This window comes from Talpa occidentalis, unplaced genomic scaffold (genome assembly GCF_014898055.3).
Source record: "Talpa occidentalis isolate TD23 unplaced genomic scaffold, MPIMG_talOcc4v2.1 talOcc4.9, whole genome shotgun sequence".
NCBI classification, from domain to species: domain Eukaryota; kingdom Metazoa; phylum Chordata; class Mammalia; order Eulipotyphla; family Talpidae; genus Talpa; species Talpa occidentalis.
In genome coordinates this window covers 76,326,949-76,345,032 of record NW_023605305.1, presented here as the reverse complement: position 1 = coordinate 76,345,032, position 18,084 = coordinate 76,326,949, and the positions used below count along the sequence as shown (strand labels likewise).

Sequence of the window (18,084 nt, the reverse complement as noted above, 5' to 3'; positions counted from 1 at the left end):
CCTGGGCCAAGACCCCTCCCATGGTCTGCCTCTGGCTGCTGTGGGTCTTGGAGCTGACCTCCACAGCCTCCCGGCAAGGCGGGGCAGTGGGGCTGCATCTGACCACCATGGGCAGGAGGCCCAGAACCCTGTCACAGAGACCGGGACCCCTGGGTTCCCAGAGGCCAGGATCAGCTGCCAGGGGGTATCGCTCTGTCCCACCAGGCCCACCCTTCTCTTTGCCATTTATGTGAATTGTGAGGAAGCCTCCACAGCGATGCTGGCGCTCCCTCCTAGCAGGTGGGCCTCTGGGATCTCGGCGCCGAGTCCTCACTCTTCGCTGCCAGGGCCAGCAGGGCATCGGGGGTTCAGCCAAAGGCAGTTCAGGTGCTTCCTCTTCACCAGAGGGTAAAGGGGGTGGTACGGGTTGGGGGGCTCACACAAACAGGAGAGAGGCTTGATTGGGTCTGTCTGGGACGGCTCAGGGCATCAGGGTGAGACTGAGGCAAAGCGACTCTAGGGCGCAGGAGGGGTATCGGGCTGGGTGTCCTGCCCCTGGGAGGACAAGTGGCTGAGTTGCTAACACTTGCTGACCCTAAGGAGCCTGCAAGGGCAGGAGCAGAATCAGAGGAGCAGGGGCACCAAGGGACTTGCCATTGCCTTGGAGGGGCACAGGAAGGGGCCCCACCGCCATGCCCACCTGATCTGCCCGGTGTGAAGGGCAGGCCTCACACCCTGCCTGATGTTTCTTTGGCTTTTGTCCTTGTGTGCCCCAACCTGTTCTGTCCTGCCTCACAGGCCTCTGCCATAGAGCTGCCCCACACCAGGCCTGCCTTAGTGTCTGCCTGGGGCACAGCCCCTCCGGGTGAACTGGGGCCTGGCCAGGCAATCCCTCCCTGGGGTTTGGCTTCTGCCCAGTGGGGAGAGTAGAAATCAGAGTCCACACAAGAGTGGGACTCAGCTCCACTCGAATCTATTTTAGACCTCTGGGCCACATCCGCTCTCTGCCCCCCTCTGACCTGTCCCGGCTCATCCATTGCAAACTGAAGCTGGGCTGGGTCTCCAAGGGAGAGCGAGGAGGGCCTGGGGGAGAGGGGAGCCTCCTGGGGCCTATGTCCCAGGCCTGGCAGTCTGATTGCAGCTCACCCTCCTCCCTCATTCCCTGGGACTGCCCAGGCAGCCACAGCCCCAACCACGACATCCTTTGGGGTTTGGCTTACAGAGCTTGAGCGGATGACCCCCAAATAGCCCTGGCAGATTCCCCCATGGTCCACCCATGGTCAGATGCCCCTCCCTCCTCGGGCGCAGCTGTGAGAGTATAAACCGTGCTGGAGCTGGAGAAGGAGCTCAGCGGAGTCCCAAGCAGCAGCCCAGCAGCCACTGACAGGCAAACCATGAGGCCCACGGCAGTCCTAGCTCTGCTGGCCCTGGCTGCCCTCTGCCTTGCTGGCCCGGCAGGTGAGTGCCCAGCCCTGCCCTGGCGTCCCTTCTCACAGAGCGACCTGCTGTCCCAGTCCTGCTGCCAGTCTGACCACTGTCCCGCAGGCTCAGTCCTCTTCCCCCGGCCCTGTCCTTGTGAAGGGAAGGGAGGGAGCGGAGGGGAGCTCCAGAGAGGCAGGGAGGGAGAAGCAGGGTTCTAGGGCTGGGCAGGGGTGACCCGGGCTCCTCTCCTTCACAGAGGCAAAGCCCCGCAGCGCCGAGTCCGGCAAAGGCACAGGTAGGCGGTGGTGTGCTGGGGCTGGGTGCCACATCCCCCAGCGGTGCCACTCCCCAGCCTGCCCAGCCTGCCCCTCGGTCCCCTCCCCCTCGTCAGCTCTCGGGAAGCTGGCCTGCTCTCTGCCTTGTCCTCCCAAACTTGGGACCACCTGACCCCTGCCCCTCTGCCCCACAGCCTTCGTGTCCAAGCAGGAGGGCAGCGAGGTGGTCAAGAGACTGCGGCGCTACGTGGACAATGGGCTGGGGTGAGAGGACGTGCTCAGAGCCCTGCCCGCCCCTCAACTTGCTGGGGGAATCTGGAGCCCCGGGTGTGGCGGGAGGAGAAGTGGGCATTTTGGGTGAAGGCTGATGCCACTGTGTTGGGCTCAGAGCCCCAGCCCCCGCCCCAGATCCCCTGGAGCCCAAGAGAGAGGTCTGCGAGATGAACCCCAACTGTGACGAGCTGGCGGACCACATCGGCTTCCAGGATGCCTATCGGCGCTTCTACGGCACAGCCTAGAGCCTGCAGGCCCCGGGCCCCTGCCAGTGCTTCTCCAGGACCTGACCACTTTCCGTCCCCGGCCCTGCCCTCCCTGCCCCGCAAGCGTGGGGTCCCTAGCATCCCAGCTGCTCCAGAATAAACCCCAGAAGAGGACTTGGTGGGGCTGTGATTCTTTCTCCACCCACAGGGTGTTGGGAAGATGGGGGTGGTGAGCGGCTTTTATCTTTTTCAGTCCCAGAAAGTGCTTCCCAAAGTCTACTGCTGATTTATTTATTTGCACCTCATTCCAGAAAGCATTAAAGGCGACTTCCTACAGTCTAACGCAGGGTCTCCCTCTAGCCCAGCAGCCCTCCCCCACTTCAACACACCACGCCACCCACGACTGCCCAGAGCCCAGGCCTGGACGCCCTGAGTGCACGGCTGCGACCACGGCAGACATCTCTGAGGGTAGGGAGAGGCTGGCAGAGGGCGCTGCCTGGTTTGGGGCTGGGGCCCCAGAGGGCCACCTGGCCTGGTTAACAGCATTCAGGGCCAGCGAGGTTAGTCGTGTTAGTTCTTCCTGGGCTGAGATTTCTCTGAGTAGGAGCACCAGAAATGGGACCCAGAGAGGGCTCCATACCTCCCCGTCCTAGCTTCTGACGGGGGCAGCTCCAGCCTGGACACTCGCACCTCCTCAGACCCTCGGCACTTCCCACCCCCATCACGAGACCTCACTGAACCTCCCCCGCTCTGCCCCATACCCCCCACTCCTGCCCCCTCTCATCTCCTCTGCACTCTTCAGGGACTCTGGCTCCAGGCTCAGATGTGCCCCTACCTTCCCCGGGCCCCGGGCCGGGACTCCTCCCCAGCACCAGGCCCAGGCCTCTGCCTCTGTCCAGGGCAGCCTCTGAGATGGGGCCTCACTGTTGCTTGGCCTTTGTGCCCCCTTCCAGCAGGTCCCCCTGCAGCAGGGAACAGGTTCTGGGGGCCCAAAATAAGAAGGCTGTGAAGGCAGCAATGATGAGCAGGTTCCCGGCCACCGCCAAGCCCAGCGTGGCCACTGTGCCCGCCAGGCCCAGGGTGGGTTCCTGTGTGGCCAGCCAGGCTCGGCGAGAGCCCATATCCACCAGCACTGCCTCCAGCTGAAAGTGGGTGCCAAGCACTGCACAGATGTGGAACAGCTGGTGGCTGTGGCCTGTGGGGATGGTGGACCAGTCAGATCAGAGCTGCCTCAACTCACCCTGTGACCCACAGCAAATGACCCCCTCCTCTGGGCCTGCCACCACCCCCCCAAATTGGGAACAAGAAAACCTGGCCCACAGAGGAGTACGTGCGCTAACACACACGTACGAGGGTGTGGGGCTGGGCGATGGACCTAGACTTGAGGAGCCTCTGACTGATACCCAAGAGCCATGTGACCAGGGCTCTTGCTCTGTGCTGGGAAGCTTCTCCCCTTGCCCCTTCCTGGCCCAGCCGGGTGGGGCCAGGCATCCTCTCACCAATGTAGTCAAAGCGTCCCGGTGCCAGTCGCTCAGGCAGGTGGGATGCAAAGAGAAAGCCAGTGAGCATCGCACAGAAGAGGTGGTAGCCGTGACTGGTGCTCAGCGCCTCCTGCCCACAGTTGTGGGTCCTGTCCCAGCACAGTCCCAGCTGATAAAGGAAACGCAGGGCTGGTGGGGAGGGGCTCAGGGAGAGGACACAATGTACCTGGGATGTGGTAAGGAAGTGGAGGGGTGGGTAGAAGGGGCAGGCCCGGAAGCGGGCACTGAGGAGCCAGGACAAGGAAGCAGGCCCTGGGCAGGGGCCCCAGGTACCCTTACCCGATAGAAGAGCGGGAGGTTGTCGAACAGGAAGGGATAGGCGAAGGCCGCAGTGCGGAGGAACTTACTGAGCCCAGGGCTTTCTAGCTCCGGGAACCTGGGACAGGGGAGGGAAAGGCTGGTCACCATGCTCCTGCTGGGTGGGGTCAGCGGAGGGCAGGGGACTTCAGGGCAAGCTGGCATGTCAGTGTGGCTGAGCGGCTAAGATAAAGCCCTTAGACGCACGAGCCCTCTGCAAAGGTCCACTTCTGTAAAATGGGACAAGACACCTGCCTCTTAGGTGGCTGTGCGCATAAAGGAGATTAACTCAGGTATGTGTTGAGCACTGAATCAGGTAGAAAAAAAGTTCTCAATAAATGGCCCCTTTGTTACTAATGGCGTTGGAGGGTAGTGAGGTGCAGACACACCAGCTCTGGTCTCTCAGCCACCCCGGGGTGTCCTGTCTTGTCCCTCCACCTCTGGTCAAGAACCCACCGGGAGTAGCAGGAGAGGCTGGTGCACAGGAAGGAATTGAGTGCAGCGGTGGGCACAAAAAGCTGGTGCAGACGGCTGTGCAGCCAGGAGGCCGGCATGGAGTAGGCGGCATAGGGGAAGGCGCTTCCTGTGGGGAGGTTGGGGGGCGGGAGCTGAGACGGGAAGGGTGGGCTCCAGGGGGAACCCCCTCTTGCCCCACCCGGCCCTGCCCGAGGAGAAATGCGCCGGTTCCCGGCCCCTGCCAGCTGCGCTCACCCAGGCTGTAGAGGCTGAGCGCGCCGTAGTCCAGGAAGTAGCAGATGTGCCGGGCGCGGGGCGACATGGAGCTGAAGGTGTGCGCGCAGCACGATGCGAAGGGGTAGAGGCAGGCCGGCAGCAAGAAGATGAGCAGCGGCCAGTGGTAGGGCTCCGCCCGAAAGCCCGGGCCCCCCGCGAGCGCCAGGAGACGCCACAGGAAGTACCTGCGGCGGGCATGTGCTCAGGCCCGGCCGGCGGAGCCTCGCCACTCCCGCAGCAGCCTGCCGGCTGGGAAGATTCCTGCCCGCCTGAGAACCCCCTTTGAGCTCATGGCCCTGGCCTCCCTCACCAGGTGGGCAGGAAGTGAGTCCAGATGTTGACCGTCTCGTTGGTCATCTGGAAGGAGCTGAGGATACAGTCCAGGGCGGAGCTGGTAGGGCGGCGGTAGCCAGACATGATACCGTCTTCCCAGAATACCTGGGGTGGTGGTGGGCCGGAGAGAGAGGAGGGGAGTCACTGTGCCCCAGCCTTGCCTCAGTGGCCCCCAAACCAGACCAAACACCATCTGAACCCCCTCTTACTACAGGTTCTAAGAGCTAGAATAAGGGGCACAGGGCACCCTTGGGAAGGACACCGGATGGAGGGGCAGTCAGAGTTCTAGGGAGCAGATCACACGTCTGCTCCATACGGGATCAGAGGGCGTCTCACTGGCGTGGGCGGGAGAGGTTAGCCTACATGAGGGACTCCCCCAGCTGCTGAGCAAGGAACCTGCGCCCCAGTTGGTTAGGTGGACAGTGGGGTGTCTGTGGGCGAGCTGGTGGGGTGGAGCCCTCACCCGGGGGACCTGGTGGACTCGAAGGAGTTGGGGCAGCTTGAGACTGAGCATGGTGACCCGGCACCTCTACGCAGACCTAGAGACAAAGTGGAAGATGGGGAATCAGGTACCTGCCGGTCTGCAGGCCTCTTCTCACCCAGGACTGGTCTGCCTCAGCCTGGACTCCCCCTTGGAAGGCTGCCTCAGTAACCTTGGATCCAGGCTCCTAAGCCTGAATCTCTACCTCTGAATCCCCTCTCATGGGGCTTCCCTAGTGGCGCAAGATGCCGCAGCCTCTGCAGCACGAGTTCAATCCCCCGACCTGCCAGGGAGAAACCCACATGGCGCAGCAGATCTCTCCTGACTTGCCCGCTGCTCCCCTCAGCAGGGTACTTCGGTCAGTCTGCCTGTTCTGCTCCCCACTCTGTCTCTGGTGAATCCTCTCACCCCCCGCACCTCTGGCCGGTACAGGTCTGGGGCTCTTGTATGCATAAAATAAAAATAACTTTTTTTTTTTTCTTTTTAAAAAAGAATCCTGACTCATGGAGGTCAGTGCAGAAAGCCCATGCACTCCCTTCACCCCAGGAAGCCCCTTGGCCCATAGTGCCGGGGCTTGAGCACGGAAAACCCACAGGGCTCACGGGGAGTTCCTGGAGGCCACCAGCAGAGCAACGAATAGGCTTTTTTTCTGATGACTATACATGTGCCTCTGGAGCACTGTGGGTCCCTGTCCCTCCTGAGCCCTGCGCCCCTCAGCCCCAGACCTGTGTGCTGACTCCGGGTGGCCTTGGCTCTGCTGGCCCGCCAGTCTCGGGCTGCCTCTCCCAGGCACATTCCTTGGCACAAGTGGAGGGGCTGGGCCTGCTAGGCGGGGAACTGCCCCAGGAATAGAACACTCCCCCACCTTCCCAGGCCAAAACTTTCCAGCAATTCTACAGCCTAGGCCCACCCCTCTTCCTGCCCCCAAGGCTGGCCCATCTGTGTTGCACGTTCTCGGCAGGCTGTCGGTTCCCCAAGCCTTTGCTCAGTCAAGTTTGAGGGTCTTTGCTGGGTGCTGGGACCCTGGCAGACCTAGCCCCAGCCCCTATACCAGGCTGAGCTTGTAAGACAGGTGAGGCTTCCCAGGGTATCCCCTGCCCCCCCAGGAGCAGATGGGAGTGGTCTGACCTGGGTTACTAGGGGAGAAGTGGGAGGTGCGGGGGAAGATGCCAGGCCCCACCCCAGCAGAGAACTTTCCCTTAATAGTGAGGTACAGGTCTCCGGAAGGGTGTGCTGTAGCCATGGAAATGAGGGGGTGACTCTGGCTCCAGAAGAGTTGTGAAGGACCCAGGTGGGCTTCCTTACCCAGAGCTTGACAGGTGCTCCAAAGCTGGAGGGTCAGCAGGCCTGGGGCTCCAGGAGCAGGCGGAGTCCCAGGTTCCTGCCAGCCAGGCCGATGGCAGGGAGAGGAGAGTGGCGGCAGGCGGGCCAGGCCTGGGCGGGGAGTGGGAGACAAAGGGGAGCTAGGAACAATCCCAGCCTTGTCCAGCCTCCAGGGAGCAGAACGGGGTGGCCCAGCCCATTAGCAGGCAGCTCACTCGGCCTCCTGCACACAGCCGGCCCCTCCAGCCTGACCCAACCCCACTGAGCCCAGACTGGCCAGAACAGGCAGGCCAAGCCAGGATGCCGCCAGGGTGTTCAGAGCCAACCTCAGAGGAGCCGGATTCTCCCAGGAGACGGTTTTGCCTTGGGCTGGACAGAGAAATCCAAATCCCGCCAGACTGGATTTCAGAAGCCACCTCTCACCGTGCTCACTGCCTCTTAGCGCCTGGTGCTGGGCAGAGTCCAGAACAGATGCCTTTAGTAAATGGCATTTGGTAAGTGCCTTTGGTTCAAGCACAGGGATTTACCAGGCATGTTTACTCCCCGGACACTGATGGTGCCAGTCTCTGCAGGACGACAGGAATTTAGGGGTCTGAGACTAGTTTCAAGGCTCATCCTGTCCGTGAGGACGTTTCTCCAGTTCCGAGGACCCAACTGGAGACAGCAAACCCCCAGGCAGCACTGTTGCCTTCGAGTTTGTCCGCCGCTCACCCTTTGGAAGGCACCCTCTCAGCATGCAGGCGGAATAAAGGTAACAACGTCCACCACACAACTCTCTCTGGGGCTTCTTGCCTTCATGAGTCCACGTCAAAGAAACCTTCCCAAATAACTGCCAATGTCCCAACAAAACTGTACAAAAAGGCACCAGGAGAGAGACATGGGCTTTGGCGGGGGGAATCTTTATTAAATCTCTGCCAGGGACTAGGAGTGGGGGTCATGACCCACTCGCCCCAGTTTGTCCCAGACTTGCTGTCTTAGAGGAAGGAGGCAGGGAGCCTGCTCTCCCCTGAGAACAGCTTGGGAAGCTAGGCCAGCTCTGGGGTAGGGGACAGCAGAGCTGAGACGCCCCCAACCCGAGCTATACTTCACACTGATGGGAGGGGCCGACTGTCCTGCCCAAAGCCTCCCACACGCGGACCTGCTCTCGCGGCTCCATTCAGTGCCCTGAACTATTCATGATCTCTGCTCCCACAATTCACATTGGCACTCCAAAAGCTAGCCCCATGCTCAGCCCTGCCAGGCCTTCAGTCCTGGGGAGGGCAAAAGTGGACAAGTTCATCAGGACAGAGGGCTCCTGTCTGGGCAGCTTCAAGGGGCCTCTCCTTTCTGCCACCTACACATACGCAGGTGCCTCCCTAGTGAGCAAGGGGGTGGCACCTTCAAACAGCACCCCCTTTCCTCTTACTGGCATCCCACTTTCCCCGCATAGCAGCCAAGAGCACAAAGCACGGTGATTGTGGGGCCGGTGGGCAAGGAATCCTCACTGGCATCAGGCCAGACTGCCTGCAGCCATGGGTGGGGGCCTGCTCCCTTCCCTGGAAGCCGACAGAGGGGCACAAAAAGCAGAAGGGGCAAGTGGGTGTGCAGCCCCTGCAAGAGCAGGAGGGGATGCAAGCCCGGGCCCTACTATCATGCAGGCAGCTCCAAGCCGCTCCAGGTCCCTCTTCTCTTAGTCCCCAGGACTCCAGAGCTGCCCGACCTCCGCAAAGGGAGATGAGAAGAGGATGGGTGGTCCTGGAGGAAGGGAAGGGTGTGCAGAGAACCACCTGGACACCTGCTATTACCTCACTTTTCCCCCAAGGCTTGTAGGCCCCAAACTCCCGGCCCCACCCACCCTGCACCCTTTCTGCTGTCCCTTCCCCTGGTGGTCCAGGAACCATTCCAATGAAACACAGACAACCATGCCTACTACCCGCCCCTGGGGACAGCAGGGGAGCTGAGGTGGGAAGGCTGGCTAAGGGCCCTCAGGCTCTCCTGCTCCAAGCACTTTCCTCACTTTCCTCACATCGTCTTGGCAACAGGGGGACCCCGCCCTCCCAGTCGGCTCCTGGGCCCTCCCTGCAGCCTCTGCACAGCTGGGCTTCCTTCCTGTGTGCGTGCGTGAGTCTGCATGTGGTGGGGTGACTACAGGTGGTGGTCCTGGCTGCCAGGGAGGGCAGGAGAGATCTGGAGTCAGCCCCACTGCAGGGCCTAGGGGTCAGTCTCAACCAATCTCCTTCCACTGCTTGTAGAAGTCCAGAACATTCTTGATGTCCACACTGGCGTGTGCAGCGGCTTGCAAAGCTGCCTGTGGAGGGGGAAAAGAGGACCTGACCTGAATCTATGGGACAAGACACATACGGGCTGAGGAGGGAGTCTAATCCCACACCTTTCCCCATCCCACCTGACCCCCTAACCCACCTGCATAGGGCCTGACAGTGCGCTCGGGTTGTCCAGTTGGAGACCTGTGACGATGGTCACCATGCCACTTGGGTCCTCCTCACCCGCCCCCTGGGCCAGAGTCAGCTGTTTGCAGCTGTCCAGAATCTTATAGAGAGTCCTGGTGGAGAGGAGGAGGGCAGTGGGCAAGAGTCAGCATTAGTCCAGCCTGCACAGTAGTGTCTGCAGGGCACAGGGGAAGCTGAGCAGGGGGACGACACCACAGAGAACCACGCGCAGCCAGAGTCAGCCTGCAGATGTGTTCCTGGGTGGACAAAGATGCACTGAGCGAAGATGGAGCCCAGGCAGCTCAGAGCAAGGGTGACTCCTCCAAGGTGAAACCTGCAAGAGGCCCAGCTGGTCCTGCCGCCTGTGAATGCCTGCCTGCCCTGCTCCCCAGGGCGTGCATGGAGCAGCACGGCAGGCACCTGTGTGAGGTGCGAGGGCAAAACTGGACCTTACCAGGCATTTGCATCCTGCCTCTTCAGCTTATGGCGCTCAAAGCTCTTTCCCACCTCTTTCTGGCAGCGAATGTACCTGCAAAGGAGACGACAGAGTGGAGCTGGGGGCAGAGGAGAGGGAGGGCACCTCATATGAAACAGCCCTTTGTGGCACAGGAGGCCTGGTTTTATGGGACGAGGTAGGGGATTTTCTCCCAGCTCATCTACTTGGAGCCATTTTGAAGTGGCTTCCTGGCTGGGGAGCTCAGCTCAGTTTTCCTCCTGATAACATCAGTTCTTTGGTTCCTCCCGGGGGAGGACTAGGGAGGGGAGAAGCAACAGATGCTTTTCAAGTCAGGGCTTCTGGAGACAAAGTCCAAACAAGCAGGCTTTGTGTAGCTTCCTGCCTGTCCTGGGGTGGGCCGGCTAGCAGGGTGTGGGGGAGCTCTCTCCCTCCTCCCACACCCACTGCCTAGTCCTCTTCCGGCCCCAAAAGCAGGAAGGGCGGGCCTGTGTGGGGCTGAGCATCTACATGCTACATCTAGTTGTGCCTGGATGGCTTCAATGGGAGGGCCCAGGCAGCCCTGCCCTGGTAAACCATCCTGGTAACTGGACTGCCAGCCCCAACCCCAATGCAGGAGGAACTCCTGCCACACAGCCCAGACTGGAGTTGGTGGGTCTGCTCCCCTTGCTTTGGTGACACCGATCTTATGTCTGCCCCAGAGGCTCCATGGACAGCAGGTCAGTGCTCCCGCACGGGCTCCTGTGATCACCCCCTATTTCAGCACTGAGGATCCTGACTTCTAATTATGTCTTTAGTCTCTCTTTCCAAGCAGTGAGCAAACAGAGCAGGGACTGGTGAGTTTCTTAGCCACAGGGACTAAGGCACACATACGCACTGCTGTCTGTGAGATGAACAGGCTCAGTACAGGTTCAGCCAGGCTTGTACTCACCTATTTCCTTTCTTAAACTCTGCCTCCAGGTATCGGATCCCATCCCGGGCGCCTGGGTGCTCCTTCTTCAGCAAATCCAGGCCATCAATCACTGGTGGGCAAGGAGGAGACAGGTCAGTGTAGAAAGCTGTGACAGGGGCTCCAGGGAAAGTGCTCCTTCTGTTCTTTAAAAGAACGATATTCTGCCAGCAGCACACCTGGCAGCTTACCAAGTGCTTTCACTTAGATTTTCTCAACTGTCTTATGAGTCAGGGTGTAACAGATTGTTATGCCTGCTTCACAGATGAAGTAACTGAGGTTCAGAGAGGTGGAGGATTTGACTAAGACCACCATGTGAAAACAGCCCAAATAAGGATCTCTATTAGCAACCCTGTCTCTGCTACCTCCCCAATATGCTCACCTGTCCTTGGGATGATGACAATGAAGCGGCCACTGGTAGCAAGCTGGCGGATGACAGGGAGGTGGTGGCAGAGGGCCTGGGTGTCAGGGACGAGGTATGGAGACATTGCTGACTGGGCCTTGGGCTGCTGCAGGCTCCCCTCCAGTTGAGAGACCTCAAGCTGGTGAGAGAAGGCAGAGTGGGGGAGCCATGTGGGGCCCCTGCTGCTTAAGCAGGGGGAGCAGAATGGCACTCAGGTTGGCTCTCACAGGGTTCCTCCTGCTGCCAAAAGGGACAGGGACTCCTACTGATGGCCTTGGAGGACAAATAGACAGAAACCAGGGTTAAGTAAAGAGAAAGAAATTTAAGTGATGGGAGAAGGGGGCACAATTCTGAGTGAGAAATGAGCACTACGAGGGCAATCCAGGAGGCCACAGCAGAACAGACAGCGTGCCCTGGCCAGAGAGGTAGGACTCTGCCAGCAGGGCAAGCAAAAGCAGAAGTACTGGGCCCTGATTTCCTACCTGAAGCCGTAGCTGAGCCATGTCTCTCATTAGCCTGTTCCGTCGAGCTTCTTCCTGGGCCTAGGAGGGAAAAATCAAGTGCTAAGCTTGGGCAGAGGAACTGGTGCTATATTCCTTTCTCCTGCCATCAGAGGGCCAAGAGGAATTTGTGGGGTTTGAAATAGATACAATCTCACATAAAGTCCCCTCATCATTCCTGCTAAACGAAGGGGAGGGAACGCACAAGATCAAAAAATGTTCCTCTGGGGCCTCCCAGGTGGCGCAGCGGTTGAGCGCTGGGTTGCGAAGCTGCCCGCAGCCTCTGCGGCGCCGGTTCGATCCCCGGCTGCTCCCCGGCCACCCGAGGAGGGTCCCACATGGCGCGCAGACCTCTCCTGCCGCCCGCTGTTCCCCTCAGCAGTGTACTTCGGTCCTTCTGCCTGCTCTGCTCCCCGCTCTGGCTCTGGTGAATTCTCTCCCCCTCCCGCGCTTCTGACTGTACCCAGTGCATGTATAAACAAAACAAAACAAAACAAACAAACAAATAATAAATAAATAAAAATACCTCTATAAAAATTAAAAAAAAAAAAAAATGTTCCTCTGGTGCAATCTGAACAACTTCCACTGCCAGCTCACTGCTGCTCTGCACTCCAGGCAGCCCAGGAGAGGGAGGGAGCAACCATGAACCCACACCACGCAGGAGCACCTGGTTGTGCCTCGGGATGTACGATGTGCTCCTTGCTCTTCCCAGGCCATTACGCCCAAGGGGAGACCCATCCAAGAACCCCTTCGCCTTCTGTCACTATTGACTTGCCAACTTCTCCCATATCTACAGCTTCAATCCAGATCTGACCGCCTGACAGCCCACCTGCTCTCAGAACCTGTTTCTCTTCCTCTGGGATCTCCAACTTGGTAAAAAAATTGTCTGCCCCAGTCAGAAAGCTCAGCTGGCTCTAACTTTTCCTTCTCTCAGCCCCTTAAGTTAGCTTTCCACTTCTGTCAATCCTTCCTCCTCCCTCTACCTCCACCACACAACTGTAAGTCTAAGCCAACATCTCCCTTCTTGATTATTATAACCATATCCTAACTGGTCTCTGCCTCTAACCTGAACCATTTTCTCTGCCTGCAGCCAAGGCAGTCTTTCAGGACTCACATAATGTCCACTATGGCCCTGATTCAAAAGACTTTGAGAGTTTTCCTTTGTCTTCTGGAGGAAGTCCAAATTCCGTAATACAATCTAAAAGATGAGGTTAACAATGGGAACTTGCCCTAAGAGATATGGGGAGCCGCTGAAGGCTCTTTGATGAGCAACATAGCATCATCAGAGTGGTGCTTTAAAATATTCATCTGGGGCCTCCCGGGTGGCGCAGCGGTTGAGCGCTGGGTTGCGAAGCTGCCCGCGGCCTCTGCGGCGCCGATTCAATCCCCGGCTGCTCCCCGGCCACCTGAGGAGGGTCCCACATGGCGCGCAGACCTCTCCTGCCACCCGCTGCTCCCCTCAGCAGTGTACCTCGGTCCTTCTGCCTGCTCTGCTCCCTGCTCTGGCTCTGGTGAATTCTCTCACCCTCCCGTGCTTCTGACTGTACCCAGTGCATGTATGAACAAGCAAAACAAACAAACAAATAAGTAAATAAATAAAACATGCCTCTATTAAAAATAAATAAATAAATAAAATATTCATCTGGAATGTATCATCTCATTCTGATCACGAGGCGACAACAAAGGCAAATTGAGAGGCACCCCACAATATGATTAAAACTGTTCAGAAGCATCAAGGTCACGAAGGGCAGGAAAAGACAGAATGGAGGAGACTAAGGAGACATGACAACCAATATAGCATTGTATGGGATCCTGGAAGAGAAAATAGATATCTGTGGGCAAACTAGAGAAATCTGGATGGATTATACCTAATGGGATTGCTCCCATCCTGATTTTTTAGTTTTGATCATCATACTAGTTTCGCGTGTCTACAGTACCCCTGCAGAGTCCTGCACAACAGAGAACAATTCTGCCCCGAATGCCAAAGGTATCCCCAGGGAGAAACTGGTAGAAGGACAGAGGGGAGGCAGAAGACCAGCACCTCAGCGGGCATGTTCCCATAGGCCCTGCCAGCAGGCTGTAAGACAACTTCCCCTCTTCACCCTGCAGAAATCAATGCCAGGAATCTTACTTTCAGGCTATAATTGGAATTGTGACGCCCTATGTTCCAAAGAAAGGATGTGGGTGCCTAGTATCCCCCTCCCCCCACTCCACCACTGCAGGTAGGAGCTGTCTGGCTCAGGAGGGGGACTGCTGCGCTAGCTGTGCTCCAGGGTAACCAGTCTAGGTCAGCATTTTCCCCGGAGAAAACCTGGGTCCCTATACCAGGCAGATGCAGGAGTCCCAGAAAAGTAGAAGCAGCAACCCTGGTGACCACCCTTTCCCCAGACCCCGCCCCAACCTACAGAGATGCCCAGCCTCTACAGCAAGAGCCTGGTCTGTCTGGCCCCACAGCCCTGGTTGCCTGTGGACAGCACCTCTTCTGTTGTTCTGTGCTGTCTTGTCTGTGGAATGAGGATGTAAACACCCCCTCAAGGGCTGCTACAAGGGTTATGTGAGAGGTCACATGCAAATCAGGCTTTTGATAGAAAGCTCTTAATAAATGACAGGTGATGGCAATATGATGACAATACTGCTGCTACTAGGGGACAAACCCCTTGGGACTAGACTGTGACTCAGGCAGAGCGGGACGCAGCCCCAGAGAGCATCCCGCCTGTGTCCAGCTTGGCGTGTGATGTTCACACCACATGAAAGGGGCTTTCAGGCACCCGCCCCAGGAATCCTGGGAACTTCGGGCTAGAGGAAATGCCTGCAAAAATTCTTTAACATTTTTGGAAACTGTGTAACTTCCCTATGATTATTTTTGAAACTCCCTGTGTTTTCCCCTATGGAACAGTAAGGAAAGCCTTAACACAAAAGGTTTGTTTTTAAGAAGTGGTGTTTCAGTGAGCCCGATGGGAGCAGAGCGGACAGGGAAGGGCAGGCCTGACTCACCATGCGGAACTGAGCCTGGGCCTGCTGCAGCAGGCTCTCCTGCTCAGACTGAGCAATGCTGACGAAGATGCCGACCTCAGGGTTGAACTGCAGGATGCTGCCTTGCAGGCGGGCAACGAAGTGGCCAAAGCTGCGAATGCAGCAGATGCGTACGACCGACTGTGAGGAGACACCGGAGGTGGCTCAGCTGAGCGGGGCCATCGAGCCTTCCCGCCCATCCTGGCCCCCTCCTTCCTATGCCAACCACCCCAAGGGCTGCTTGGAAAGGAGGTATAGGATGGGGAAGAGGAGCTCCAGAGCTAGAGTCTCTAGCTGCCAGAAAGAGGGTAAGCAAGTTGGGCAGGGGACTCCCCAAAGGATCAGAGAACCAGGACTCAGGGCTGAGAAAAAAGAACAGGCCCAAGATGAAGGAAGGGGATGTGGGTGCTAATGCCATAGTTCTCCTCTGGGTCAGTAAAATGAGGAACTGGTCAAAAATGGAACCAGGGCCCCCCTGGTGGCGCAACACATTAAGATGCAACCTATGAAGTTATCTGCAGCCACTGCAGTATGAGTTCAATCTCCAGCCAGGGACCTACCCACATGGTGCACCGGACCTTTCCTGACTAGACCGCTGCTCCTCTCAGCAGTGTACTTTGGTCAATCTGCCTCTTCTGCTCCCCACTCTGTCTATAGTGAATCCTCTCATCTCCCACACCTCTGGCCTGTACCCCAGTTCTTATATGCCTAGCTAAAATAAATCTTAAAAAACAAAAAAACAAACAAAAAAACAGAACTAGATCAACACCTCCCAACTTTCTTATCCAGAGGCCTCAAATAAAGTCGGGGCCTACCTGGTGGCACGGAGGGTTGAGCGCCGTGCTGTGAAGCTGTCCGCAGCCTTTGCAGTGCAAGTTTGATTCCTAGCTGGCCGGGGAGCAACCCACATGGCCCAGCAGACCTCTCCTGTCTCGCCTGCTGCTCCCCTCAGCAGTCTTTGGTCTGTCTGCCTGTTCTGCTTCTCGCTCTGTCTCTGGTGAATTCTCTCACCCTCCCGCGCCTCAGACTGTACCCCAGTTCTTGTATAAATAAATCTTAATAAAAAATAAAAATAAAATAAAAAAGACTAAAGTCAAGCTACTCTGGCTGGAGAAACCAAGGCGTGCATGTTGGGGAGGGGGCAGGGAGGCCTGTCTGCCCTCTGCTGCCCCCAGATGGCCCACAAGACAACACAGATTCAACGGTGAAAGTCTCTGGACTTAATTAAGTGAGCAGCACATGCTCTTCCACCTCTTTCTCATTGTCTGACATTCAGCTCAGCGGCTGGGCCCAGAGTAGAAAAAAAGACTGATGAAGATCTCAAATCCCTAATAATTCACTTATGTTTTCCTCCACAAAATGTTAAGGGGAGGGAGGCTTGTTCTATAACAGCAGACCTGTGAAGGCCTTGTTGCCCAAGGAAGATAACAGCACAAATGCTTACTGACCAAAGGACTCATAAGCTGCAGCCCGGAGCCCTGGGTCTGACTAGCACATGGACTCATGGCCTGAGAAAGGACAGCCTCACCTCCTCTAAGGTGCTGAGCAGGGGCCGATCTGTGTCAAAGTTAAAGCGCCTGTGGGCAGCCCGGAGGGGTGGCAGGTTACGAAGTGCCATGTCCTCTGGAAGCAGCAAACCAGAGGGCAGGTCAGGCAGTTCACAACCGTCCAGAAGATCTTGGACCTCAGGACACAGGGCCAGGCCTGGGAAGAAAAAGGACACATGAGACCACCTACACGTGAGCGCACCAGTCAGTGATGCAGCCCTAACCCTCTGGGAATTCCCAGGAGAATGGGACAAGACAGAAAGTGAGAGAGTGGGGAAGGAAGGAGAAAGATATTCAGGGCCAGCTCCCAGCGCTCAGGGAGAGCAGTGCTGAGGGATTAGCGGAGCAGAGCAGGGGAGGAGAATAGGGGCAGCCCAGCATGGGAGGCTGCCTGACAACAGGCTACTCCGTCAGGGCAGACATGAGAATAGGGGCTCCGGTGGGAGGGGCAGGGAAGTGAAGAGCTTTTGATAAGTCCTGGAGGTATAGGGTGTTTCCAGCTTGAAGGTGGATGAGGAATGAGCCAAACTGATGAGCTCTGGAGGTCAAAGTCAATTTTCAATGACCAGGGCGTCAGTGCGACACCAGAGACTGGGCTTGGCTTCCAGGCTCCTTTATCCCTGCTTCCACCCACCCAGTGCCTTCTCCAGGGAACACACACCCTGGCACACCAGGCCACCTGTCCACAGAGGGGCAGTGTTGGGTGGGAAACTGGAGAAACCAAGACCACAATGACGGCTATGTGACAGGAGGCTGGCCACCGAATCCCATTAACCTCCTTACCCCAAGGGTCAGGTTACCAGGAAGGGGGGATGGGTTCAGAGGGCCAATGAGGGAGAGTGGACAGGAGGCCAGTGCCAGGGACTCACTCACCAGACTCTTGGAGTTCGCCAGCAGCTGGCAAAAGATTCAGCAACACAGACAGGCGGTTCCACAGACTTTGAGAGCTCTGGGGGAGAGAAAGGAGGCCTTCAGCTGGGGCAGAATGGGGGGAGGAGGAGCAGCAAGCGAGAAAAATACTAGGCTTGGGGGGCTCTGGTCTCAGTCCTACAAGGATCCGCTGGAGAAAGGAACAAAAAAGGCCCAGGAGCTTGTGGAGGAGTTAGAAAATGCGGAGCTGGTCTCACAAGGAATGAAGAAGAGGGCCCATGGAGGTGGGCCATCTGACTATCAGCCTCACTACACTGAAGGTATGACAGTACAGGAAAGGTATTTTGGATCTTGGTAGCAGGAAAAGTTAGCACACTGGCGGAGTCGTCTCCCTGTCCAGCGCGTGTCTTTCCTTTCAGCCCTCATGTGCCCACCTCTATCACACCTTCTCCCCTAAGGACCAACGACTGACTACCTCTCACCAGACAGAACACAGCAAACACAAAAAGGGTATGCTTCACCCAGACCCAAGTGCTTCTCTCTAGGGAGTCTAGGCAAGAAGGCAGAGAGAAAAGGGTCTTTCACAGAAGGGCAGATGCAGCTGTAACAAAGTAACACTAATAAAAGCCTCGGAACTAGAGGAACCAAGTTGAGACTCAGAACCTAAGAAGGCTGCTGCTGCTGCCCTGCCCAGCCTCCAGGGCAGCCAGTCCAGACACCTCAAGATCCATGCAGGGCGCTCCTTCAGCTGTTCCCCTGCTTAGAACACCTGCACACCCTGTCTAGTTTCCTAGAGCCCATCTCTCCGTCACTACTCAGTGCTTTCTCCCCTCTCAAGACTCTTGTATTTACTTACTAAGTTTAGCCCCGGTCACATACTTTCACCAACATTACCCGTAACGGCAGGGTTTATGCCTCATTGGGTCTCAAAGCAGAATAAGCAGCTCTTTCACTTTCCCAATCCACAAAATTTATATCCCAGCCCAGCCACAGGCTCCTTGAGGGCAAACACCACACTTACTCCTTCTACAAAAAGCATAAGGGCCCTACAGAGGAATAAT

The 18,084-nt window shown here is 57.4% G+C and overlaps 3 protein-coding genes across 6 annotated transcripts in view; 1 reads left to right on the top strand and 2 right to left on the bottom strand.

Moving 5' to 3' along the window:
* Nucleotides 1–61: 61 nt before the first annotated feature.
* BGLAP (bone gamma-carboxyglutamate protein) lies at nucleotides 62–2,348 on the top strand. 2 transcript variants are annotated; one of them, XM_037500974.1, is made up of 4 exons: nucleotides 62–1,437; nucleotides 1,658–1,696; nucleotides 1,871–1,940; nucleotides 2,065–2,348. In XM_037500974.1, exons 1-4 carry the CDS (start codon nucleotides 1,374–1,376, stop codon nucleotides 2,192–2,194), a joined length of 303 nt encoding a protein of 100 aa, XP_037356871.1. In that variant the 5' UTR covers nucleotides 62–1,373; the 3' UTR covers nucleotides 2,195–2,348. The 2 variants fall into 2 exon arrangements, with proteins under 2 accessions (XP_037356871.1, XP_037356872.1); XM_037500975.1 differs by lacking the exon at nucleotides 1,658–1,696.
* Nucleotides 2,349–2,968: 620 nt separating this feature from the next.
* PAQR6 (progestin and adipoQ receptor family member 6) lies at nucleotides 2,969–5,984 on the bottom strand. The gene is made up of 7 exons (XM_037500976.2): nucleotides 5,522–5,984; nucleotides 5,036–5,163; nucleotides 4,705–4,910; nucleotides 4,450–4,576; nucleotides 3,976–4,072; nucleotides 3,655–3,805; nucleotides 2,969–3,350 (listed from the first exon to the last, which is right to left on the bottom strand). The coding sequence occupies exons 1-7, from the start codon at nucleotides 5,570–5,572 to the stop codon at nucleotides 3,076–3,078; spliced, it is 1,035 nt and encodes a 344-aa protein (XP_037356873.1). The 5' UTR covers nucleotides 5,573–5,984; the 3' UTR covers nucleotides 2,969–3,075.
* Nucleotides 5,985–7,389: 1,405 nt separating this feature from the next.
* Nucleotides 7,390–18,084, bottom strand: part of SMG5 (SMG5 nonsense mediated mRNA decay factor) — a 31,160-nt gene continuing 20,465 nt past the window's right edge. Inside the window, exons 14-23 of one of the 3 annotated variants that reach the window (XR_008550427.1) lie at nucleotides 17,027–17,102; nucleotides 16,135–16,310; nucleotides 14,589–14,747; nucleotides 11,577–11,636; nucleotides 11,074–11,233; nucleotides 10,674–10,764; nucleotides 9,743–9,817; nucleotides 9,263–9,401; nucleotides 7,574–9,149; nucleotides 7,390–7,428 (exon numbers count right to left, since the gene is read on the bottom strand). Coding sequence is in view for 2 of the 3 variants with exons in the window: in XM_037500971.2 (XP_037356868.1) it covers nucleotides 9,066–9,149; nucleotides 9,263–9,401; nucleotides 9,743–9,817; nucleotides 10,674–10,764; nucleotides 11,074–11,233; nucleotides 11,577–11,636; nucleotides 14,589–14,747; nucleotides 16,135–16,310; nucleotides 17,027–17,102 (1,020 nt within the window). In the remaining variant the exon portion in view is untranslated. Of the gene's footprint in view, nucleotides 7,429–7,573; nucleotides 9,150–9,262; nucleotides 9,402–9,742; nucleotides 9,818–10,673; nucleotides 10,765–11,073; nucleotides 11,234–11,576; nucleotides 11,637–14,588; nucleotides 14,748–16,134; nucleotides 16,311–17,026; nucleotides 17,103–18,084 lie in introns of those variants that run through there. The other 2 variants (XM_037500971.2, XM_037500972.2) reach the window with 2 other exon arrangements.

Coding starts and splice junctions, on each gene's coding strand:
- BGLAP (XM_037500974.1), top strand. CDS start 1,374: ATGAGGCCCACGGCAGTCCTAGCTCTGCTGGCCCTGGCTGCCCTCTGC. Junction 1,438..1,657: donor CTGCCTTGCTGGCCCGGCAG/GTGAGTGCCCAG, acceptor TCTCCTTCACAG/AGGCAAAGCCCCGCAGCGCC. Junction 1,941..2,064: donor TACGTGGACAATGGGCTGGG/GTGAGAGGACGT, acceptor TGTTGGGCTCAG/AGCCCCAGCCCCCGCCCCAG.
- PAQR6 (XM_037500976.2), bottom strand. CDS start 5,572: ATGCTCAGTCTCAAGCTGCCCCAACTCCTTCGAGTCCACCAGGTCCCC. Junction 4,911..5,035: donor ACTCACTTCCTGCCCACCTG/GTGAGGGAGGCC, acceptor TGCCCGCCGCAG/GTACTTCCTGTGGCGTCTCC. Junction 4,073..4,449: donor AGCCTCTCCTGCTACTCCCG/GTGGGTTCTTGA, acceptor CCCCTGTCCCAG/GTTCCCGGAGCTAGAAAGCC.